General features: G+C 44.1%; 1 protein-coding gene across 2 annotated transcripts in view; it reads right to left on the bottom strand.

Annotated features, from left to right (window-relative positions):
- The window catches only part of lrrc40 (leucine rich repeat containing 40), a 138,584-nt gene that overhangs the window by 57,452 nt on the left and 59,951 nt on the right, over window positions 1–21,181 (bottom strand). For both annotated transcript variants that reach the window (XM_038794400.1, XM_038794399.1), the window contains exons 6-7: window positions 19,065–19,207; window positions 15,902–16,074 (exon numbers count right to left, since the gene is read on the bottom strand). In XM_038794400.1, coding sequence (XP_038650328.1) covers window positions 15,902–16,074; window positions 19,065–19,207 — 316 coding nt within the window. The remainder of the gene's footprint in view (window positions 1–15,901; window positions 16,075–19,064; window positions 19,208–21,181) is intronic.

Below are 21,181 nucleotides of genomic sequence, written 5' to 3'. Positions count from 1 at the left end.
CGCAAACATGGTGAGAATGTGCAAAATTCTCGGTGCCATGAGGCAGCAGTGCTAACCACCGTGTTACTGTGCTGCCCTGACAATGCCAGCAAGTAAATGCCGTGCCAATTATTGTTAAGCTAATTGCCTTATTGAACACAGGTAATGGTTACTGGCTCAACCTCCAAGAGTATAAATGGACACAGCTAGAACAATTGCTATGGGATTTGCACCTCTGCTGATTTGGATGCAGAATAAACTTGCTGAAGGTAAAAGATAACTGCTGTATTATTCCTCCATCAGATACTGCTATTTAATATTAACACGGTTGCAAGAGGATGAACATTAGGCCTTGCTGATTGGTTGCTGTAAAAAAAAGGTTTTTGTCTTCCTCCTCTGAATGAAAAGAAGTATACTGCTGTTGTCAAATTGAAGTTACAGGATGGCAGAAATAAATTGCAAAATCGCAAGCTTTGATTATCCACCAATTTGCAGTGAGACTTGACCACATCAACAATGGAAAAGCAAGGTGGCAATGTAAACATGGGTTATGCCTATGCCCTGGTTTAGCACAGAGCTAAATCGCTGGCTTTGAAAGCAGACCAAGGCAGGCCAGCAGCATGGTTCAATTCCCATACCAGCTTCCCCGAACAGGTGCCGGAATGTGGCGACTAGGAGCTTTTCACAGTAACTTCATTTGAAGCCTACTTGTGACAATAAGCGATTTTCTAGAAGATGCAAGTTATGGCTTTGGTTTTACTGGGCAAAAACAGGCTAGTAGTAAAGTGTTTTCAGAAATGGAAGTGAAGGATTTAGATAATGAAGAGGGATTGGACCTTCTCTTAAAACTTTTGGATTTTTTTTACAAAAAAGTGTTATTGGAAGCATATGAAGCATGGTCAACCTCAAGAAAACAGATACTCAGTCCATTGAGGAATATATAATGGACTTTGATAAATGGTATAACACACTTAAAAGATTTGAGCTTGAAATCCTGGAATCTATATCTATATCAATTTACTTGATTTTGCATGTGTTTCTCATGTAAATAGACTTTTGGTATTGAGGGGGGTTCAATTTCACAGTACACTCTCCTCGACCAAATGGTGGCTGCCCTAAAAATTATTTTAGGAAGACGGTCATTTCCAGGTACTTTCCTATGTGATAAAGCAAAGGATGGAGGATTCGATGGTGGCCAAGTTTTAAGACTGACAAAACATTAAACGCAGATTCCAGTACAATGATAGGGTTACTGGTAGACATTTTGAAGATGATCATGGTTTTAGCCAATATGGGAGTCAAGATGTTAGGTGCTTAAATCCAAGAAATGCACAAGGAATGGTTAATCACTGTTATTGGTATTATTCTAAGTATGATTATGCAATGCATTGTCCACAGCAAAAGAATCAAGTTTTTGAAATAATGCATGAAACAGATAACTCCAAGACTGAAAATGACGAGGGGAACTGCCATGAAGGAATTAAATTGATCACACAAAGTTTGAATCCATGATCAGTATTTTGATGGCTGGTTCATTTAACTACGCAGTTTTAGAGAGTGAGGTTGCACTTACACAATGTGTGGGGTGGACTGGCTTAACTGCTACCTGGAGTATCTTGATGAGGCAGATCAATAAAAGGCCAAGGAGTACGAAAGCTCCGAGTTTGGAGATGCCAACATGCTAACGTCTTCCAAAAGGGTAGTCCTTCCTTATAGGATAGCTGGGATCAGAGGCCACAGAACCGTCAGGAGCAGGAGAAGACTGGAGGGGCCCCGGACCTGCGGCCCCTCATAGCAGCAGAACAACGGGCCCGGGGGAAGGGCAGTTGCCGGGGTGGAGGTCGGCTTTCGGCAAGGAGGCGAGACCCTACTGAGTTGCGTTCCCTATGAAACTTGTGTCAATGCCCCCCACAATACCACTCTTACCCTGTTGCTCGTTCTACTGTTAGTGAGATTAACACGCCTCCATTTAAAGGACATGTGCTTAACACTGGTTTGGCTCTGTATCTGTATCTATGCTCAGGAGTCGCCAGGTGCCGTAACAGACACCGTCACAAGTTATCAAGGTCAAGTTCAAAGCAATAAGTCTAAACACCGATCAGTAAGTCTAAACAATTAGTGTTTATTATAACAGATATAATAAATACTCATGCACACGCTAAAGACTAATACTTATTTCTACTATTAAATGACTAAATACTTATCTAAGTAGGAACCAGCAAGGTCAGGGGACAAGGCCTTTGTTCCTTTCTGGACTGCACCTTCTGTTCACTAATAGTCGGCAAGAGTATAAGCAATGCCTGGGTCACGTAGCGATCATTGTTTTGGCACTTACTGAAAGATGGCTGATGCTCAACGGCCGGTGATGAAAGACAGGATCTGGAGGCTGGGGTCAGAGTCAGGATGCAACAGCCTAAGCCGGAGTCTGGAAGCAACAGACCGAATCATGTGTTTGACCTTCTTTTTATAGGTCCTAGAGGTCCGTTCCCCTTGGGGCGGGCTCTTTCACCTGCTAGGTATCGATTGGGTCTTTCCCAATCGATATCATTCGAATTCCCCTATCCTGGAGTCGTTCCTCGATGGCGGGGGCTGTTCCTAGGGGTCATTGACCTGGGTTCTCTGCCGCCATTCTGGCTGGGTAGCTATAGAAAGTATCAATCGATACTTAAAATGTTTCTATTGTATCTGGGACTGGGCCGGTATCATCTCATTAGTATGCAGATCGCTTTCCTATTTCCACCTTTGGCTGAGTTTCTGCAACTGCCTTGAAACCGGTTTTGTACGTGCAAAATGCTAAATGCTTCTGCAAGCTGTGTGTCCTTACTATGGCTGTTTTTCCCTGCAGTCTTAGCAGTTCTCCATTTTGTAGACTGGTGTCCATTTTAGAGGGCTACAACCCCCACACCACCCTCATCCCATCACCACCCGTACTCCCTCCCCCCCCCCCCCCCCCCCCCCCACCCTCCTGTTCTGGAAAATACAGAAAAATGTGTCATTTGAAACATGGAAGTCTGGCAATATCTGGTTTGAGAGGGTACAGGGAAAGATCCCACAAAAGGTTTAATAGCAGCTGCAAAGAGCAGGGTTATAAAATGCAGATTCTTGCTCACAAACAGGCTTAGCAAACACATAGGTTTCATGTGGTAAGCTAAAACAATGGCTCACACCTTCATGGAATGTAACTATCTGAGGAAGCATCTGAAAAAGCATGGATGAGAGTTTCAATTGCATTAAGTGACGAATGTTTAAAACAGGCAAGTCTTTCAAGTCATAACCAAGTTAAATTTTAGCATACAGCTAAAAGCAAAGTTTCACACCTTAATTGAAATAAACTCTCTTAGTAAACAGCTGGAAAGGATGGAAGATGCCCAGTCGAATTTGGTGTCAATTTTAAAGTGTAAAATTCTACGAACATCAAGTCAATTAAAAGAAAATTGCAGACGACCTGTCTATGAGAAACATCATTTAAGTCAAAATCAAAGGCAAAGTTATGAGCTGGTGACAATTGGAAAATTAAACGATTCGAAATCACAGAAATAAAAGTTAACTATTGAAACCAAAACATTTTTTAATCAGATCTGAGAGGAGACGATATGCCCAAAATGAATAATTAGTTGTAGTAAAATGTTTACATCAAAGATACTTATAAACTATCAAAGTGAAACAAGCTCATTTACAATAAAGTCGTTAAACTTAATAACTCTCAGAAAGAGAATATAAACCCAGAGAACAGAGGACAGAGGAAACCAGCAACAGGAGAGAAGGGGAGGAGAACTCAGAGAGAGAGAGAGAGAGAGAGAGAGACATGGGAAAGACAAGGCAAGCAGCCGAGTTTAAACAGTTATACATCTAAGGAAGACTAGAATTTAAACAGGAGTCAGAGTCAGCTTAGAGATAGCTAGCAGAGCCAGCTCTCACAGCTCGGTGCATGGGAAGAACAGGACACAGCAACCGAGTTCACCAGCGAATACAACTCAAGAAGACCAGATTTTAAGAAGATCGATTGCCAAGGTGGGCCTGAAGCATCCAGCAGCAGCATCCAGAAGCAAGATCTTTTTACCTTTCTGTAAAGAAAGTGTTTGCAGCTTTTAAAAGAAAAAATTATAATAATAAAATAACTTAACTTAACCTGAAAAAGTGGTTATTAGCTTACTTCACTTCCTTAATAACGCAGGACCCAGGACATCAATGCTATTAAGGGGTAAGTAGGTAAAATTCTTCGGTGAAGGTATGGGTTATACCGGGGGATAACTTGAAAAGATAGTTTGACCTGAATAGCACCCACAGAAGCCTGCATTGGAGTCAGGGAGTGAGAATCCCTGTTCACCATTTAGAATATCAACCTTTTTTTTGGTATAGGGGGAATTCTAAGAATAGTGGTGAGTTTTAACTTCACTCCCAAACAACCACTCTCCCCACACACCCCCCACTCCGCTCCAGCCCGCGGTCTAATCGTGCGTTTTGTCCTTTGTTCCCAGCCACAGCCTGAACCCCAGGTGCCGACCAGCGACGGTGACACCGACACGGATGTGAGTCATAGACCGGAGACCCAGGACACCCCGGACTCGAGTCCGAGGATGACACGGATTTCCCATCACAGTTGTCTCTAATACCCTCCACCACCCCAAAGACACTCGCTTTTGTTGGGCATTTTAGTGAAAAGTCTCCTGGGACACTATCTGGTGCTCACCACACACATGCTCCGGTACCGCAGGTGGAAATAGGAACTCCAGAGTGGGCGGAAGGTCAGAGGGCAGGCCGACCTCAGGGACTAACTGCATTCCCATTCGGGCTTCTGGAAAGGACAGTCCCATCGATTGTGAAGATGCAGTCACAAAGCCAGGGACTACACGAGGGGTTGTCGGGAGCATCCTGCACCTGCAGGCGCAGGTGGAGAAGTCCAACCATATGGAGGAGCAGGAGGTGCGCTGGCCATGCGAGGCACCCAGGCCAGCACCGCACGGGTGTTGTCTGCAGTGGAGGTCTCGAGGCGAGGAGTTTGTTTGTGGAGCAGCATGTCCAAAGTTTGGGTCAATCTGTGCAGGCAGTGGCCGAGGTCCAGGGCAGGGCTACCATCTCACAGGCAGCCATATGCCAGAGCCACCTGGACATTGCAGCAACACTCACAAGTGTGGTCCAGTCACAGCGGGCCATGAGTGTGTCGGCAGCATTGCCCAAATTGGCCGAGGTGGCGCAGACACTGAGGGAGGTGGCCCAGTCCCAGAGGGAGTTGGAGCAGTCACTGGCTGATGTGGCACAGATTCAGAAGCTGCTGGCACAGTCACAGCGTTATGTGACACCGTCCCAGGTTGAGGTGATCCACTCCCTGTGCTCCATGGCCATGAGCATGCAGGCCCTGGTCGAGATGGCAGCGGGCCTCCAGGACCAGCAGTGCCATATTTCCGGGGAGCCTCGGGAGTTAGCTCCGCTTGACCCCGGGCTAATGCATCGGGTACCCAGAGGGAAGAGCAGATGATGCGGCACGTGCCAGTGAATCCCGCAGGGGAGGTGCCAGAAAACTGCAGACTGTCTCCCTTTCTAACCTGTCCCTTGTGCATCTGGTGGGCAGCAGGCACAATAGGGCAGCACCACGCCACCTGGGACACCTGAGCATCAGCCAGGTCCATGCAAGCCCAGTCGCCCCAAAGACGACCCAGGCCGCATGGCGGAAATCATAGCAGGCTGTCTCCACTCCTGATGTATGATCTGGGGATCCACCCAGACGTAGCATTCAGGCCCATAATGCCAAAAAGGTAGACACCATTGACGATGGCATGTGTGCAGGGCACAGTTTAGTGACAGGGGCAAGGGCACAAATATGTATATATTTTTTCACCTTATCATGGGCCAGGGTTTAGAGAACACCAAAGTATATTCTGGAGTTCACCTGACCCCCATCTTTTAACAGACTTTGGTTATGGGGAGCACAAGGGCCCACTTTACAGGGGTGATGCAACAGAGAACTAAAGGTATTTTTAAACAAAAACATTGTTTATTCTATGAATCCAGTTAACATTTTATAAACACAGTAAACAGTTCATCAACTGCCAACCCTGATAATCCCCAAAAGATACAGTACTCTATAGATAACCCTTAATAACTTTCCAAACAACATCCACAAGTCAAAAAAACCCTTTTAACAAAGACAGTACGTTTGCATTCCTTACAGGAACAGGTATTACTTTGAAATCATCAAGTGATCTGGAGACATTCTTGAGAGAGAGAGAGAGAGAGAGAGAGAGAGAGATACAGATTCTTGTTTGAATGCAGCTCTCCAACTGAAATGAAAATAAGACACACTGCAGCTGCCAGCTCAAAATGAAAATAAAAACAGAGCCAGAGCTCAGCTCCACCCATACAATGACATCATTGCAGCTATTTGATGAAACACACTTTTCTTAAAGGGACTCCCACGACACCTCCACCCAAGAAAAGAAAGTAAACCATCAACTGCAAGATGGTTTCATTTTTCACCATTTCACATTCCTTTGAGAAATATTGACAGTAAATATATGTTTGTTTTTTAACAAAACAAAACACACAAACAGTTATAATAACATAGTCTATTTTAAAGCTTCTTCCTGCAACTGGAATCCGTCTTGATTGACAGTCCCTTTGGACAGGAAGGTCTCTGCACGGTCCATCCATTTCTCTACACCTCAGCATTTCTCTTTAAGGTCAGATACTTTAGTTCAATCCAATCACAGAGCCCCTCATAATTCTCCAACACAGGAGCATTGGTTAACACAGCCTTCAGGCAGTCAAATGCCTGTTGACACACCGCTGTCCACTTAAATTTGCTATGCTTCTTTAGCAAGTCTGTCAGTGGAGCAACCACACTGCTAAAGCTCGGCACAAATTATCGGTAAAATTCACTCAGGCTGAGAAATCGCTTTATTTCCCTTTGTGTCAACGGTATTGGAAACTCCCCAATAACTTCTGTTTTCACACCCATGGGACCACTCGACCCTGTCCGATTGTATGGCCAAGGAAAGTGACTTGGGCTTTTTCAAATTCACTTTTGGCTAGGTTTACCATCAAACCCGCCTCCTGAAATCGATCGAATAACTCCATCAAATGCTTCCAATGTTCTTTCCATGACTGACTGAAAATTACCAGATCGTCGATGTATACCACACAATTGGGTAATCCTGAAACGACTTTGTTAGTTAACCGTTGAAATGTGGCTAGGGCGTTTTTCATGCCAAATGGCATAACTTTGAATTGGTATATGCCATATGGAGTCACAAAAGCTGAAATCTCCTTCGCTCTTCTGGATAAAGGTACCTGCCAGTAACCCTCAAGTAAATCCAGTTTGGAAATAAAAGCTGATTGTCCCACCGTCTCAATGCAATCCTCCAAGCGTGGGATAGGATAAGAGTCCGTTTTTGTAACTGCATTAACATTTCTATAGTCCACACACAACCGTTGGTTTTGGTACCATCACTATGGGTGAGCTCCATTGGCTGAAACCCACTTCAATTATGCCATTTTTCAGCATACTTTCAATTTCCTTGTTAATCTGTGCCAATTTTAAAAGGCTACCACTATATGGATGTTGTTTAATTGGAACAGCATTTCCCACATCTACATCATGTATAGCTATTTTAGTACAACCAAATTATCTCCACAAACTTGATATCAATAACTCGTTCAGGTCAGTTCGTTTTTCCTCTGGAAGGTAACTCAACAATTTATCCCAATTTTTAAGAACATCCTCGTTTTCCAATTTAATTTGAGGAATGTCAAATTCAAAGTCATCTGGATTCGGTTCTTCACTGAGTTAATCATTAACGCCTCCTCCTTTTGTTCTCCTTCCCTTTCAAAGTACCTTTTAAGCATATTCACATGACACACTCGGTGAGTTTTCCTTCTATCTGGCGTTCTTGCCACATAATTCACCTCACTTAATTTCCTTTCAATCTGATAAAGTACACAAAACCTTGCTTTTAAAGGTACACCTACCACTGGTAACAATACTAAAACTTTGTCTCCACTGGAAAACTAAGAATTTTTGCTTTCTTGTCCACTACCCATTTCATCACATGTTGTGCAACCTTTAAATGTTGTCCAGTCAATTCACCTGCTCTATTTAATCGTTCACTAAAATTTGACACGTAATCCAATAATCTAAGTTCCGACTGCTCACTCACCAATTTTTCCTTAAATCAATTTAAGTGGTCCTCTAACCTCATGACCAAAAATTAGTTCAAAAGGACCGAATTTGGTTGACTCATTAGGTGCATCCCTAATTGCAAACAGTACGAATGGAATTCCTTTATCCCGATCTTCTGGATAATCTTGACAATAAGCCCTTAACATTGTCTTTAATGTCTGATGCCACCTTTCTAACGCTCCCTGTGATTCTGGATAGTATGCAGTTGATTTAAATTGTTTTATTCCTAAACTTCTTCGAATAACCTTGAGGTAAAATTTGATCCTTGATCCAATTGTATTTCTGTGGTAGTCCATATCAAGTAAAGAATTTAAGTAAGTCCTCCACAACTTTCTAGCTGTAATATTGCATACTTAAATGGCCTCTGGAAACCTAGTAGACACATCCATTATAGTCAAAAGATATGGATTCACACTTTTCGTTTTGGGAAGTGGTCCTACGCAATCAATTAAGACCCTTGAATGGGTATTTAGGGCACTGATTTTATCATTGCTTGAGGTTTCCCTATCACTTGACAAGTTTGACATGATTGACTAAATTTAACTACATCTTTATGTAGTCCAAGCCAATAAACAAAAGAACAAAGAACAATGCAGCACAGGAACAGACCCTTTGGCCCTCCAAGCCTGCGCCGATCACGTGTCCTATCTAGACCAACCGACTGTATCTTTCTATATCCAGTCTGTTCATGTGCCTATCCAGATAAGTCTTAAAGGTCGCGAACATATCTGCCTCGACTTGGCAATGCATTCCAGCCCACCATCATCCTCTGTAAAAATCTTCCCTTGCACATCCCCACTGAACCTTTCCCTCCTCACCTGTGCCCTCTTGTAATTGTCATTTCCACCCTGGGGAAAAACCTCCAACTGTTCACCCTATCTATACCCTACAATTTTTATTAACTTCTATCAGGTCGCCCCTCAGCCTCCGTTTCTCCACGGAGAACAATCCCAGTTTATTCAATCTCACCTCATACTAATACCCTCCATACCAGGCAATATCCTGGTAAACCTTTTCTGTACTCTCTCCAAAGCCTCCTTCTGGTAGTGTGGTGACCAGAATTGGACACAGTATTCAAAATGTGGCCTAACCAACGTTCTATATAATTGTAACATAATTTTATACTCGATATCCTGTCCTGTGAAGGCAAGCATGCCATATGCTTTCTTTACCACCATTTCCACCTGTGCTGCCACTTTTAGGGATCTGTGGACCTGCACGCCCAGATCTCCCTATGTCTCTGTGCTCCTGATGGTTCTGCCATTTATTTTATAGCTCCCACCTGAATTGGATCTACCAAAATGCATCACCTCGCATTTGTCCGGGTTAAATTCCATCTGCGATTTCTCAGCCCAATTTTGCAGCCTATCTATATCCTACTGTATTCTCTGACAATCTTCATCACTATCCTCAACTCCTGCAATCTTAGTATCATCCGCAAACTTGCTAATCAGACCCGCTACATTTTCTTCCCAGTCATTTATATATATATATTACAAAGAGCAGAGATCCCAGAACTGATCCCTGCGGAACACCACGAGTTACAGACCTCCATTCGGAAAAACACGTTTCCACCCTTCAGTCAAATTATCCACCAGTGCCCGTAGACCGACATGCCCCCTGGACCCGGGGCATCCCGGCAATGGCAGCGAACCCTGATGCCCAGGCATCCTAGTGGGCTCATCCGCATGGAACTGGATGTATTGAGGCGACTGGGCATATAGGGCCTCCGTGACGGTGCGGATGCACCTGTGCCAAGATCTGAGAGATCCCAGATAGGTCCCCACTCGGCGACTGGATAGTGCCCATGGCATAAAGGTTCAGGGCGACCGTCACCTTGGCGGCCACCGGGATCGGGTGTCCTCCCAAATACCCCTGCGGTGCCAGGTGTGCCATCATCTGGCAGATGTGTTGCACTGTCTCTCTGCTCATCCGGAGTCTCTGATGGCATGCCCGGTCCAGTAGATCCTTGAATGACCGGCAGCGCCAGTATACGCAAAGCCTCGTGCAGCACCCCCTTAGTACCTCCTCCTCCTGTTGGGCGGCCGGCCCTCCAGCCTGTGCAGCCGTCATCTGCCCCTCTGCAGCATGGTCCCCTGCAGGCAGTTCCGCTGCTGCAGCTTCCCTCTCCTCTCCGAGCGGCTCCTACGCAAGCGGTCGCAGGGCATCTCACAGGGCTGCTGCCATCACCACGGTGGCCACCAACGCCCTGCCAGGTTCCACGGGCTAGACGGTGACCCCGGTTGGCACTGCGGGCCCGCCCACACATGTCCCTCCCCCATCTCTGCCTCATCGGTATCCAGCCCCATCGGTGCCCGGTCCTGGTGCCCTCCCTGCTGCTAGGGGAACTGGCTGGAACTGCCTCACTGGGGGCTGCCTTAGGTGTGGCCCAGAGGGTAGCTGCCGGTTGTGCGGGGTGTTGGGGGGCGGGGAGGGCGCGCTGTGGCGGGGTTCAGGGGTGTGCGCACCCATACAGCCGGTGTCACTGTGTAGAACCAGGGGTCGGGGTGGGGGGTCAGTTGGTGCGCAGCAAGATGGCCACCGTAATGGCGGTCGGTGCCCGGGCACCGCCTCAGTCCTGTGGGGGGGCATCTTGGCTGCTCAGCCTGCCTCCACCCTCCCCACGCCGGGCAGGGGGCCCCACCATAGACAGCACGGCCTTTGTCCGGGCCGGCAGCCTGCAGTCACTCCACGCCACTTCCTACCTCCTATCCCTCGCTCAGCAGCCAGGTTCACGATTTCTATTACCACAAGTGAACAACGCCGTTGGGAAATCGGCCCATTGGAAGCGGTGGATCTCGGAGGCCTGGGAGCATCAGGTGTCAGGCCCGCGAATGATATGCCTACTGTACATAAAAATGTTTTTGTATTTTAGCTTGAGTTTTCCTTACTCCCAAATGACCTCCCACTGGTACCTCATGCGCTACTCGCAACACTTCCTTTCTATACCCTACCAGCAATACCACTTGATGAACTTCTGCCCACTTTTCATCTGCCTACATATGTAAAGGTCTCCATTTTCTCATCAAGACATCATTTTTACAGTAATAACATTCTGGTATACATGCAGATTCCTCTTCTGTGTATGCTTTCTGGTACATCCATTTTATTTCTATATCTTTCTTCCGTAACTCCGCCAGTTTTCCTGAACTAAAAATATCCGCCTCATCCTCCACCTGTTCTTGCTCTTTTCCAACCATCTGATCAAAAATCGTTTCGGATAATTGAACTTTAACTTTATCTTCACTCTTTGATTTCTCCTCTTGTCTTAACCTGTGACTTTGCGACCTTGTTAATACACAATCCGGAAAAATCCCAGGATATTCGTCCTTCAACACTTCAGTTGTCTGATATTCCACTGGCGTATCAACCACAGTAGGCATCACTCCCACCTGTGATCCAGCTATATCATTACCCAAGATAAACTGTATTCCTGGACAAGATAGTTTCTCTATTACTCCTACTACCACTTCACCACTCTTCACTGGACTTTCAAACCTTACATTCTATAATGGAACACTCCTCTTCTCACCCTGAATTCCACAAATATATAGAACATACAGTGCAGAAGGAGGCCATTCGGCCAATTGAGTCTGCACCGACCCACTTAAGCCCTCACTTCCACACTCTCCCCATAACCCAATAACCCCTCCTAGCCTTTTTGGGCCCGAAAGGGCAATTTAGCATGGCCAATCCACCTAACCTGCACGTGTTTGGACTGTGGGAGGAAACCAGAGCACCCGGAGGAAACTCATGCAGACACCACTTTTTCTGGCATTGGCAGAGCATGCAAATAACTCCTTGCAAATGGGTTAAGATCATAAGACATAGGAGCAGAATTAGGCCACTAGGCCCATTGAGTATACTCCGCCATTCAATCATGGCTGATATTTTTCTCATCCCCATTCTCCTGCCTTCTCCCCATCACCCCTGATCCCCTTATTAATCAAGAACCTGTCTATCTCTGTCTTAAAGGCATTCAACGACTTCGCCTCCACAGCCTTCTGCAGCAAAGAATTCCACAGATCCATCACTCTCTGGCTGAAGAAATTCCTCCTCATCTCTGTTTTAAAGGATCGTCCCTTTAGTTTGAGATTGTGCCCTCTGGTTCTATTTTTTCCTACACGTGGAAGCATACTCTCCACGTCCACTGTATCCAGAGCACGTAGTATCCTGTATGTTTCAGTAAGATCCCCCCCCAACTTTCTAAACTCCAACAGGTGCAGTCCCAGAGTCCTCAACCGTTCCTCATACGACAAGTCCTTCATTCCAGGGATCATTCTTGAGAACCTCCTCTGGACCTTCTCCAAGGCCAGCACATCCTTCTTTAGATATGGGGCCCAAAATTGATCACAATACTCCAAATGGGGTCTGACCAGAGTCTTATATAGCCTCAGAAATATATCCCTGCTCTTGTATTCTAGCCCTCTTAACATGAATGCTAACATTGCATTTGCCATCCTAACTGCCGACTGAACCTGCACATTAACCTTAAGAGAATCTTGAACAAGGTCTCCCAAGTCCATATGTGCTCCCGATTTCCTAAGCATCTCCCCATTTAGAAAATAGTCTATACCTCCATTCCTCCTTCCAAAGTGCATAACCTCACGCTATTCCACATTGCATTCCATCTGCCACTTCTTTGCCCACTCCCCTAGCCTGTCCAAGTCCTTCTGCAGTCCATCTGCTTCCTCAATACTACCTGTCCCTCTACAGATCTTTGTATCATCTGCAAACCTAGCAACAGTGCCTTCAGTTCCTTCTTCCAGATCATTAATGTATATTGTGAAAAGTTATGGTCCCAGCACAGACCCCTGAGGCACACCTAGTCACCGGCTACTATCCTGAAAAAGACCCCTTTATCCCCACTCTCTGCCTTCTGCCAGTCAGCCAATCCTCTATCCAGCCAGGATCTCATCTTTAACACAATGGGCTCTTAACATATTGAACAGTCTCCTAAGCGGCACCTTGTCAAAGGCCTTCTGGAAATCTAAATAAATCAAGTCCACTGGTTCTCCTTTGTCTAACTTCCTTGTTACTTCCTCAAAGAACTCTTAACAGATTTGTCAGACATGACCTCTCCTTGACGAAGCCGTGCTGATTCAGTCCTATTTTATCATGCACTTCCAAGTACTCCGCGATTTCATCTTTAATAATGGACTCTAAAATCTTACCAATGACTGAAGTCAGGCTAATCAGCCTATAATTTATCGTCTTCTGCCTCCCTCCCTTCTTAAACAGTGGTGTTACATCAGCCACTTTCCAGTCCTCTGGGACCCTTCCTGCCTCCAGTGATACCTGAAAGATCACCACCAATGCCTCCACAATCTCCTCAGCTATCTCTTTTAGAACCCTGGTGTAGTCCATCCCGTCCAGGTGATTTATCCACCTTCAGACCTTTCAGTTTCCCTAGAACCAGATGGTCACTAAATTCACCTCTGCCCCGATTCGCCTGGAGCTCTGACATCCCACCGGGTTGAAAGATACAGTCAGTACCAATTGGTGTACAGCAGGAATCCAAAGTTGCCTTTGGTCATAGATTCCTGGAATTTACAGTGCAGAAGGCGGCCATTCGGTCCATCGCGTCTGCACTGGCCCTTAGAGCACCCTACAGAAGCCCATGTATCTACCCTATCCTCGTAAACCAGTAACCCCCAATTAACATTTTTTTTGGACACTTAAGGTCAATTTATCATCGCCAATCCACCTAACCCGCACATCTTTGGACTGTGGGAGGAAACCTGAGCACCCGGAGGAAACCCACACAGACACGGGGAGAACATGCAGACTACGCACAGACAGTGACCCAGCCGGGAATCGAACCTGGGACCCTGGAGCTGTGAAGCAACTGTGCTAACCACTATGCTACCATGCTGCCCCATTAGGTTCACCCCCTGCTTGAGAAGAGGCTAATATTAGCTCTACTTTCTCTGCTCATCTGAATGTGTTGCATGCAAGCAGAAAGGCTTTCATCAAAGCGGAAGAGTCTGAGAAAAATTTGGTGTGCTTTACAGCACCACATAAGCCCATAAGGAATAGTTTAGACATGGAGACCTAATATATTACAAAAAAGAAAGGTGACATATAACATCTGCAGTGTTAAAATTGGTTCAATTGATCAGTGACGGCAAAGTGATGGAGTGCCTGGGAGAATCAGCAACATTTTATTAAAGGTTGGTCATGCCTATCTAACATAGAAGAAAGAACTCTAAAAGAACATAAAAGTCACTGAGGTAGCGGATAGACTTTTGTATTTGACAAAGCTGTACACAGTTAAAATGAAGGTGTATGGAATCAGAAGTATCAATTTAGTCTGGAGACAAGCAGAGTCCAGATTAAAGAGACATTTTTAGGCTGATGGGACATTGCTCGATCAGGAGCCAATACAGGTCAGCAAGCACAGTGTTGAAAGTGAATGGAAACTGGTGTGAGTTAGGCTAAAAGTAGAGTTTTGGATAGAGGTTAGATTTATGGAGCTATAAATGGAAGTACAACCATGAGAGACATTTATAATGCATTTAACAATGGTAGACAAATCACAGATTCCATTTCAAAAGCCTTTCCATGACTTCTTGCCATTAGATTTGACTAATATGCCTGGTATGCCATCAGGAGGCACACTGATATGGCTTTGGATTGCGCAGTTCAGATACAAAAGTCATTAAAAGATAGCTCAATATTTCAAAAAAAATGATCAAAAATATCATTGGAAAACTGTGCTTCACCATAAATTTTTAAAAGGAAAAATGACCAATTATACAGGCCTCTGATCAGACTTCAATTAGAACACTGAATATCCAACCTCTACAAGATTCTTTAATAATGAGATTTTACAGCTGTTTACCAAGGTGGTGACATCGAAAGTGATAAGGCAATAGGTACACTGAAATTATATACCACGTAGTTAAGAAAATTAAAAGGTGATCCGATATGTAATGCTAACTTGAGACTTCAGAACTTGGGTACATAACCTCAGAATTCAAGATAAGTTGATTAAATGTGATGACAGGAAGAATTTTTTCACAAATAATTGATAGAATATGAATACATTGCCTCAGGACAGTAGTAAAGACAACTGGGATGTTTAAATGGGAGATTTATACTCACCTCGAAAGCAAGCATTATAAGATATGGAAAATTGGCATTTAGGAGTTGTAATGACGACAAATTGTACAAAAGGTTCAACAGGTCGACTTATTTACTCTTGGTCATTTATACAAATTTTCCATTTCTCACACCAATTTTTTTTTATAACCTCTGAATGAGGTTGTAAATATTATGACAATTCATGACACATTAGGGTGTCTGTGGCGACCCATGAACTGAACTGATATTACATGACTGAATTTCATATGGGATCCATATAACCAACACAGAGATTAGGCTACCTTCAAACCCAAATGTCAAAGCTGACAACAGACCGCACTAATTAATTGCAGCCCACAATCTTTATTTCTCCTTTAGCAATAGCAAATGAACATTAGCCTAGTGTAGTTTCCTCTCCGACTTTCCTTTTTGGGGAAGGTGTAACTACACTAAGATGCTTTGTGAAGAATAGTGCAAATCAATAGCCTGCTACTTTATGGCATGGCATGATACATCAAGTAGCACTTTGCTTCTTAAACCAGGGACACATTTCCAAATCACAAGTAGAAGCTTGTACGTTATTTAGAATTGAAGTAGATGAAAATATAATGTTTAGAAATGGGAGCCATACTAAAGAATTATTAGCATTTCTACATGTACCTGCTAATGTCATTATTTGTGAGGTCAAGTCGTTCTAGGTCTTGAAGAAGCATAATTTCGTCTGGCAGTGATTTTAATTTGTTGTCGCGGAGCTCCAGTACGACGATGGCACTTAAATCTTTCAGGTGTTCTGAGCCCAAATGCTCAATCTGATTATTTCCGACATATAGTTCCTAAAGTGTAGTAATACAATTGTTAAACTATAATATAAAATTACTAAAAAACATAGATGCAAGACATTTTTACTGAGGTAAATCATTATGTTTCAACTACCATATTGATTTGCACATCTTTTCTCGGGCATGGGTATTGTCCATCACATAAGTGGCACCATTTCAAGATTTTCTACAGATGTTTTTCAGATTACATTCTTGTAATATAATTTACAATTCCAATAAAGGTATTGAAGTATAGAAAATATTGTCCTTTTCCCAAGACTGCTGTTAAAACAGTTAGGATTTTTTTCAGAAAACATAATTGTTAAAATTAAATAACTACATTTATAGAATTTCATAATAATCATAATAATGGAACACGAGAAGAAAACATTCTAATTCCCACCAAGGCAACACCATTTACAAGAGATATATATATGAGCACTTTCAGAATACTGGCATACAATATTGTGACAAAGAAGTTCAGTACTCAAATTAATTAAACAAACCGAGAAGGGCTTTATTTAATTCTTCAACAACTTTATCATAATAGGAAACATTGAAAAAAATTAAATGGCAAGTTTACAAAACTGCATTATAACGCCCGAGTTAAGTAATATTCATCATATGGTAACCTGCAGTAACTTCACAAGCATACAAATATTCAATTTTTCTAAAACCTTCAATGTTAATAGACTGCCTGTTAATTATATAATAAACATTAATTGCACAATCAAACTTCCCATCATATAATCTCACTACATTAAATTAATATCTAAAATAGAGCACTGTAACATATGTTACTTCAGTGATAGAGACATCAAGCATCTACCCATTTTGTGGTCATTAGTGGGGAACCATTATACTTCACTTTTCGAGCAGCTTTTGTCATCTCAGATTTTATAAAGATTCAAACATCAGCTTGGACATGTAACATTCATCCCAGAAACGTTTGTGAAATTAGAACACCGTGAAAACACTAGGAAATGAACACAATCTGAATGGAAATGATATCAAAAGGATGATCACACACTCTACTTCGAAAGGGAAATAAACAGGAAGTAGGGAATTCACTTTCACCTCTAGCCGATCCTGATGACAGTTGTTACATGCTAGGACACCAACCACAATGACAGTTAATATGGTTTTGCTCGTCTTGTACCTTGCCTTTGAGATACATCCATATCATTTTTCAGAGCTCTTGGCTACACTCCACTCAACATTGCTTTCCCATCAGATTGTTTGTTTCAACTGCATTCTATTGAATTATCTTAATTGTCCACCGTTGAGTAAAACTCAAGTGTAATTGAAACATCACAAAGCGAATATTACTTCGCTGTACACAATGTTATCTCAGTTACATCTATAAATTATATTCTATTGAATGATAAAACAAATTCTAATAGCCTTTACTCCAACCTTCATATCAAGTCAATTTTAAACTTGACCACTAAAATCTCTCCAGTATTGTAAAATTACTTTTCTATAAAAATGTGCACATGCATATAATTGCAATCACATTATCAATAAATGCAGAAATGTATACAATCAGAAAGACCATTGTGGTTCATCTGGTCAGTCAAAAGTTAAAAATACAATACTCTTTTGAATCACTGACTGGAAGATACACTGCTTCTCCAACTTGCCAATGGTATACACGGCCACTAACGCAAAGTTTAGTCTATTCTGCCCATTCACAACAGCGAATGAAAAATAACGAAATTTAACTATGTTAGTTACTAATTGTGTATGGAAGTAATTGTGGACAGGGGTGATGTAACTGACTGCTCAGCCACAATTTGTTGTTATCCTGTAGTTTCAATTATGCAATCAAAAGGGCACTAAAGATGCAGGAGACCAGCAGAGGAAGATAGCAACATAGTACGGAAAACACTTAGCTCATATAGTTACCTTGAAGGTGGTAACTAAATGAAATTAAACTAAGTCCATTAGTTTGTTAGGGAAGTGAAAGCTAATGTCATACACCAAGTTTAAAATCTGAGTGTTTCTGGAGAGTGCCCAGGACTTCTGCAGGTGTCAAATATACAGCAGTTGGAAAGACAGATTGTCTTCGATGCCACATTCGAAACCCGCCACCTCTACCACCGAGAAAGACAAAAGTAGCAGATACATGGGAACAGCACCACTTGCAATTTCTTCTCCAAGTCACACAGCATCGCCTTTCCATTACTGTCACAGAGTCAAAATCCTGAAACTCCCTTCCTAACAGTACTGTGGGTGTTCCTCCAACACATGGACTGTGGCAGTTTAAGAAGGCAGTTCACCATCTCCAGGACAATTAAGGACGGACAACAAATACTGGTCTAACTAGCAACACCCGCTTTCCATGAACGAATAAAAATGAAATGCAGTGGTGGCCCAACTGCAAAAGGGCATTTGGGCTGCCCTCTCTCCCACTTACCGACCATGGCATCCTGACGCTTTCAAGCTGAAGACGTCTCATTGGCCCTCCAGCTGAAAGAACCTGCTCAGCATTCTTGACTGGCTAGCTATTCAGCCATTAAATGGCCAAATCAGGGAAAATTACAATAAAAGACTGTTCCCTGCACAGTGCAGGCTTTTGGCTTACATTTGAGCTTGATGGTGGAGTTCAGAATCCCACAGTGAAAATCCTGCCCCAGATATCCCAAGTTCAGTCTTTTATTTTTAAGAATGGTGGCTACAGACAGCTGGAGATTTTTTTTAATTTTAACTTTTTAATATATGGAATTTGTGCTGTAATATAATTTCCCTTCCGATGTATCACAAATAAGAACCACTAGTCGCACACCATTGTTCGTAAAAGCAGTAGCACAAAACTTCATGATACCCCAAACCCTCCAATGACAACCCTAACTAGAAATCTTAACACACAGAAGTAACAAAAGACTGAAACATGGCCACACGTGTATAGGTAACATCTCGATACACCTTCTTCAATTAGCAATACTGAAATTTTAAAAAGATGTGTTAGTATTAATAACATTTTCCCAATGCTCTTAAAGTACCTTCATATATTTACAGGATGGAAACTCTGGTAGGTTGTGGAGTCTGTTATGCCTCAAGTAAAGTTGTTCTAATGACACCATCTTTGCTAGTTCTGGAGGGACACATTCCAGTTCATTATGGGTTACATCCAACAGTTTTAAACCTGAATAAAATAAGACACATTATAAAGCAATTAATCTATGTAGCTTGAAACAAACTATAAAACTTTATATAAAGGACTCAGATGCTGTTCCAATATATAATGCAATAAGAATCTGTTCAACTTAATTTCTGCATTCTTGCCTCTTACTTCCTTTTCCTCTCCTTCTCAATCCCAGATTTCATGATATATAGTCTACTAGCAATCACCAGGCAAAAGTTTATGAACGCTAAATTGATATCTCAGGATGTATTCATGATTGTTACAACACCCTGGGCTAGGGTGTGGTCAATTCCAGCTTCCAGCTCTCCCCCTCCACGGAGTCGCAATACAATTGAATTAGCAAAGAATTCTTAGAAAAATACCCAAATCCGTTGGCCTTTGACTGCCCAATAATTACACTCACCAGGTTTGTAACTTTAAACGCAATTACTTTTTGTTTATAACAAGAATTATAATGAGCTAATTCCTTATCTAATTCCTAATCCCCCACTTTAACTTCCCCCCCCCCCCCCCCCACTCTCTCTCTCTCTCTCTCTATGTACACATACACACACACTACAAGACCAAAAAACACGGAGGGGAAGAGAGGGGTGAAAATAGAAATTTAAACGAGTATTTTTTTCAGATGGTTGTTGCTAGCACACGTTCCTTCAAACCAGGCTTTCAGGTTGAGATGTCAGCTGCAAGCGAATGAGAGAGAATTATTCCACTTGAATCGGACCCATAATCACCTGTTACCATGCAGAACACGGCCTTTTGGTCAATTCATTGCCGACCAACCAACCAATCGAATCAACTCCCACCCCATCTCTCAGGTGTCACAAAGTCTGAATGCTCCTGTTTGAACACTAGCACCAAATGTGGTATTGCAACTTCTTGAATTCCTCATTCTCTCTGCTCTTGGCTTAAATATCCATTAAGCATCACGGATCAAAAATGATAATGACTAAAATGAAGAGGGGGGGTGAGTGAGTGGAGGTGGGGGGGGGGGGGAAGAGGGAGTGAGTGGAGGTGGGGGGGGAGAGGGAGTGAGTGGTGGGGGGGAAGGGAGTGAGTGGAGGTGGGGGGGAGAGGGAGTGAGTGGAGGTGGGGGGAGAGGGAGTGAGTGGAGGTGGGGGAGAGGGAGTGAGTGGAGGGGGAGAGGGAGTGAGTAGTGGGAGGGGGGGGCGAGGGAGTGAGTGGAGGTGGGGGGTGGAGTTGAGAGGGGGAGAGGGAGTGAGTGGAAGTGGGGGGAGAGGGAGTGAGTGGAGGTGGGGGGAAGGGAGTGAGTAGTGGGAGGGAGGGGAGAGGGAGGGAGGGGAGAGGGAGTGAGTGGAGGGGGAGAGGGAGTGAGTAGTGGGAGGGAGGGGAGAGGGAGTGAGTGGAGGTGGGGGGGAGAGGGAGTGAGTGGAGGTGGGGGGAGGGAAAGGGAGTGAGTGGAGTGGGTCATCCACCGGCGGATGCAACATGTCAGCCGCCCTGCCATGGCAGGACGGTAACGAGGACACGCCCGCTGGTTGCCCTGTGGCTGATGGGCACAGCCCACTGACGCACCGGTGAGGAGGACGTTGTTAACTGACCGTTGGACGCAGAAAGTGACCAGGGGTTAGGCTGGCCGCGTGTCAGCAGCGCGACCAAGCCACTGGGACATACAGGTATCCCGTGGCAGGCGGCTGCCGAGGTGTCAATTAACCTCCGTCTAATATGTTGTCTGCCCCCCCCCCCACCACCCTTCTGTCGGTGACCATGTATGCGAACCAAAAGGCGATGTTCACCGCAGTGGTTGGGGCCGCTGCACTGCAGTTGGCCATCCAGCAGCGTCGACAGCGACATCCCACAGTGGATGCAGATGCAAAGGGAATGATCGCGGAGTGGCCTGTCGCCGCCGTACAGGCTACAGGCGCTCATGGCCGGTATGTTCAGGGGGATGCCGAGGGGAACATTGACCCCCAAACGCTGAGGAAGGCACATGATGCGGGCACTGATGTCAAGCAA

The sequence above is a fragment of the Scyliorhinus canicula genome, chromosome 4, assembly GCF_902713615.1.
Source record: "Scyliorhinus canicula chromosome 4, sScyCan1.1, whole genome shotgun sequence".
NCBI lineage: Eukaryota > Metazoa > Chordata > Chondrichthyes > Carcharhiniformes > Scyliorhinidae > Scyliorhinus > Scyliorhinus canicula.
The sequence above is the reverse complement of the archived record's forward strand: the minus strand, read 5'-3'. Positions and strand labels throughout refer to the sequence as shown.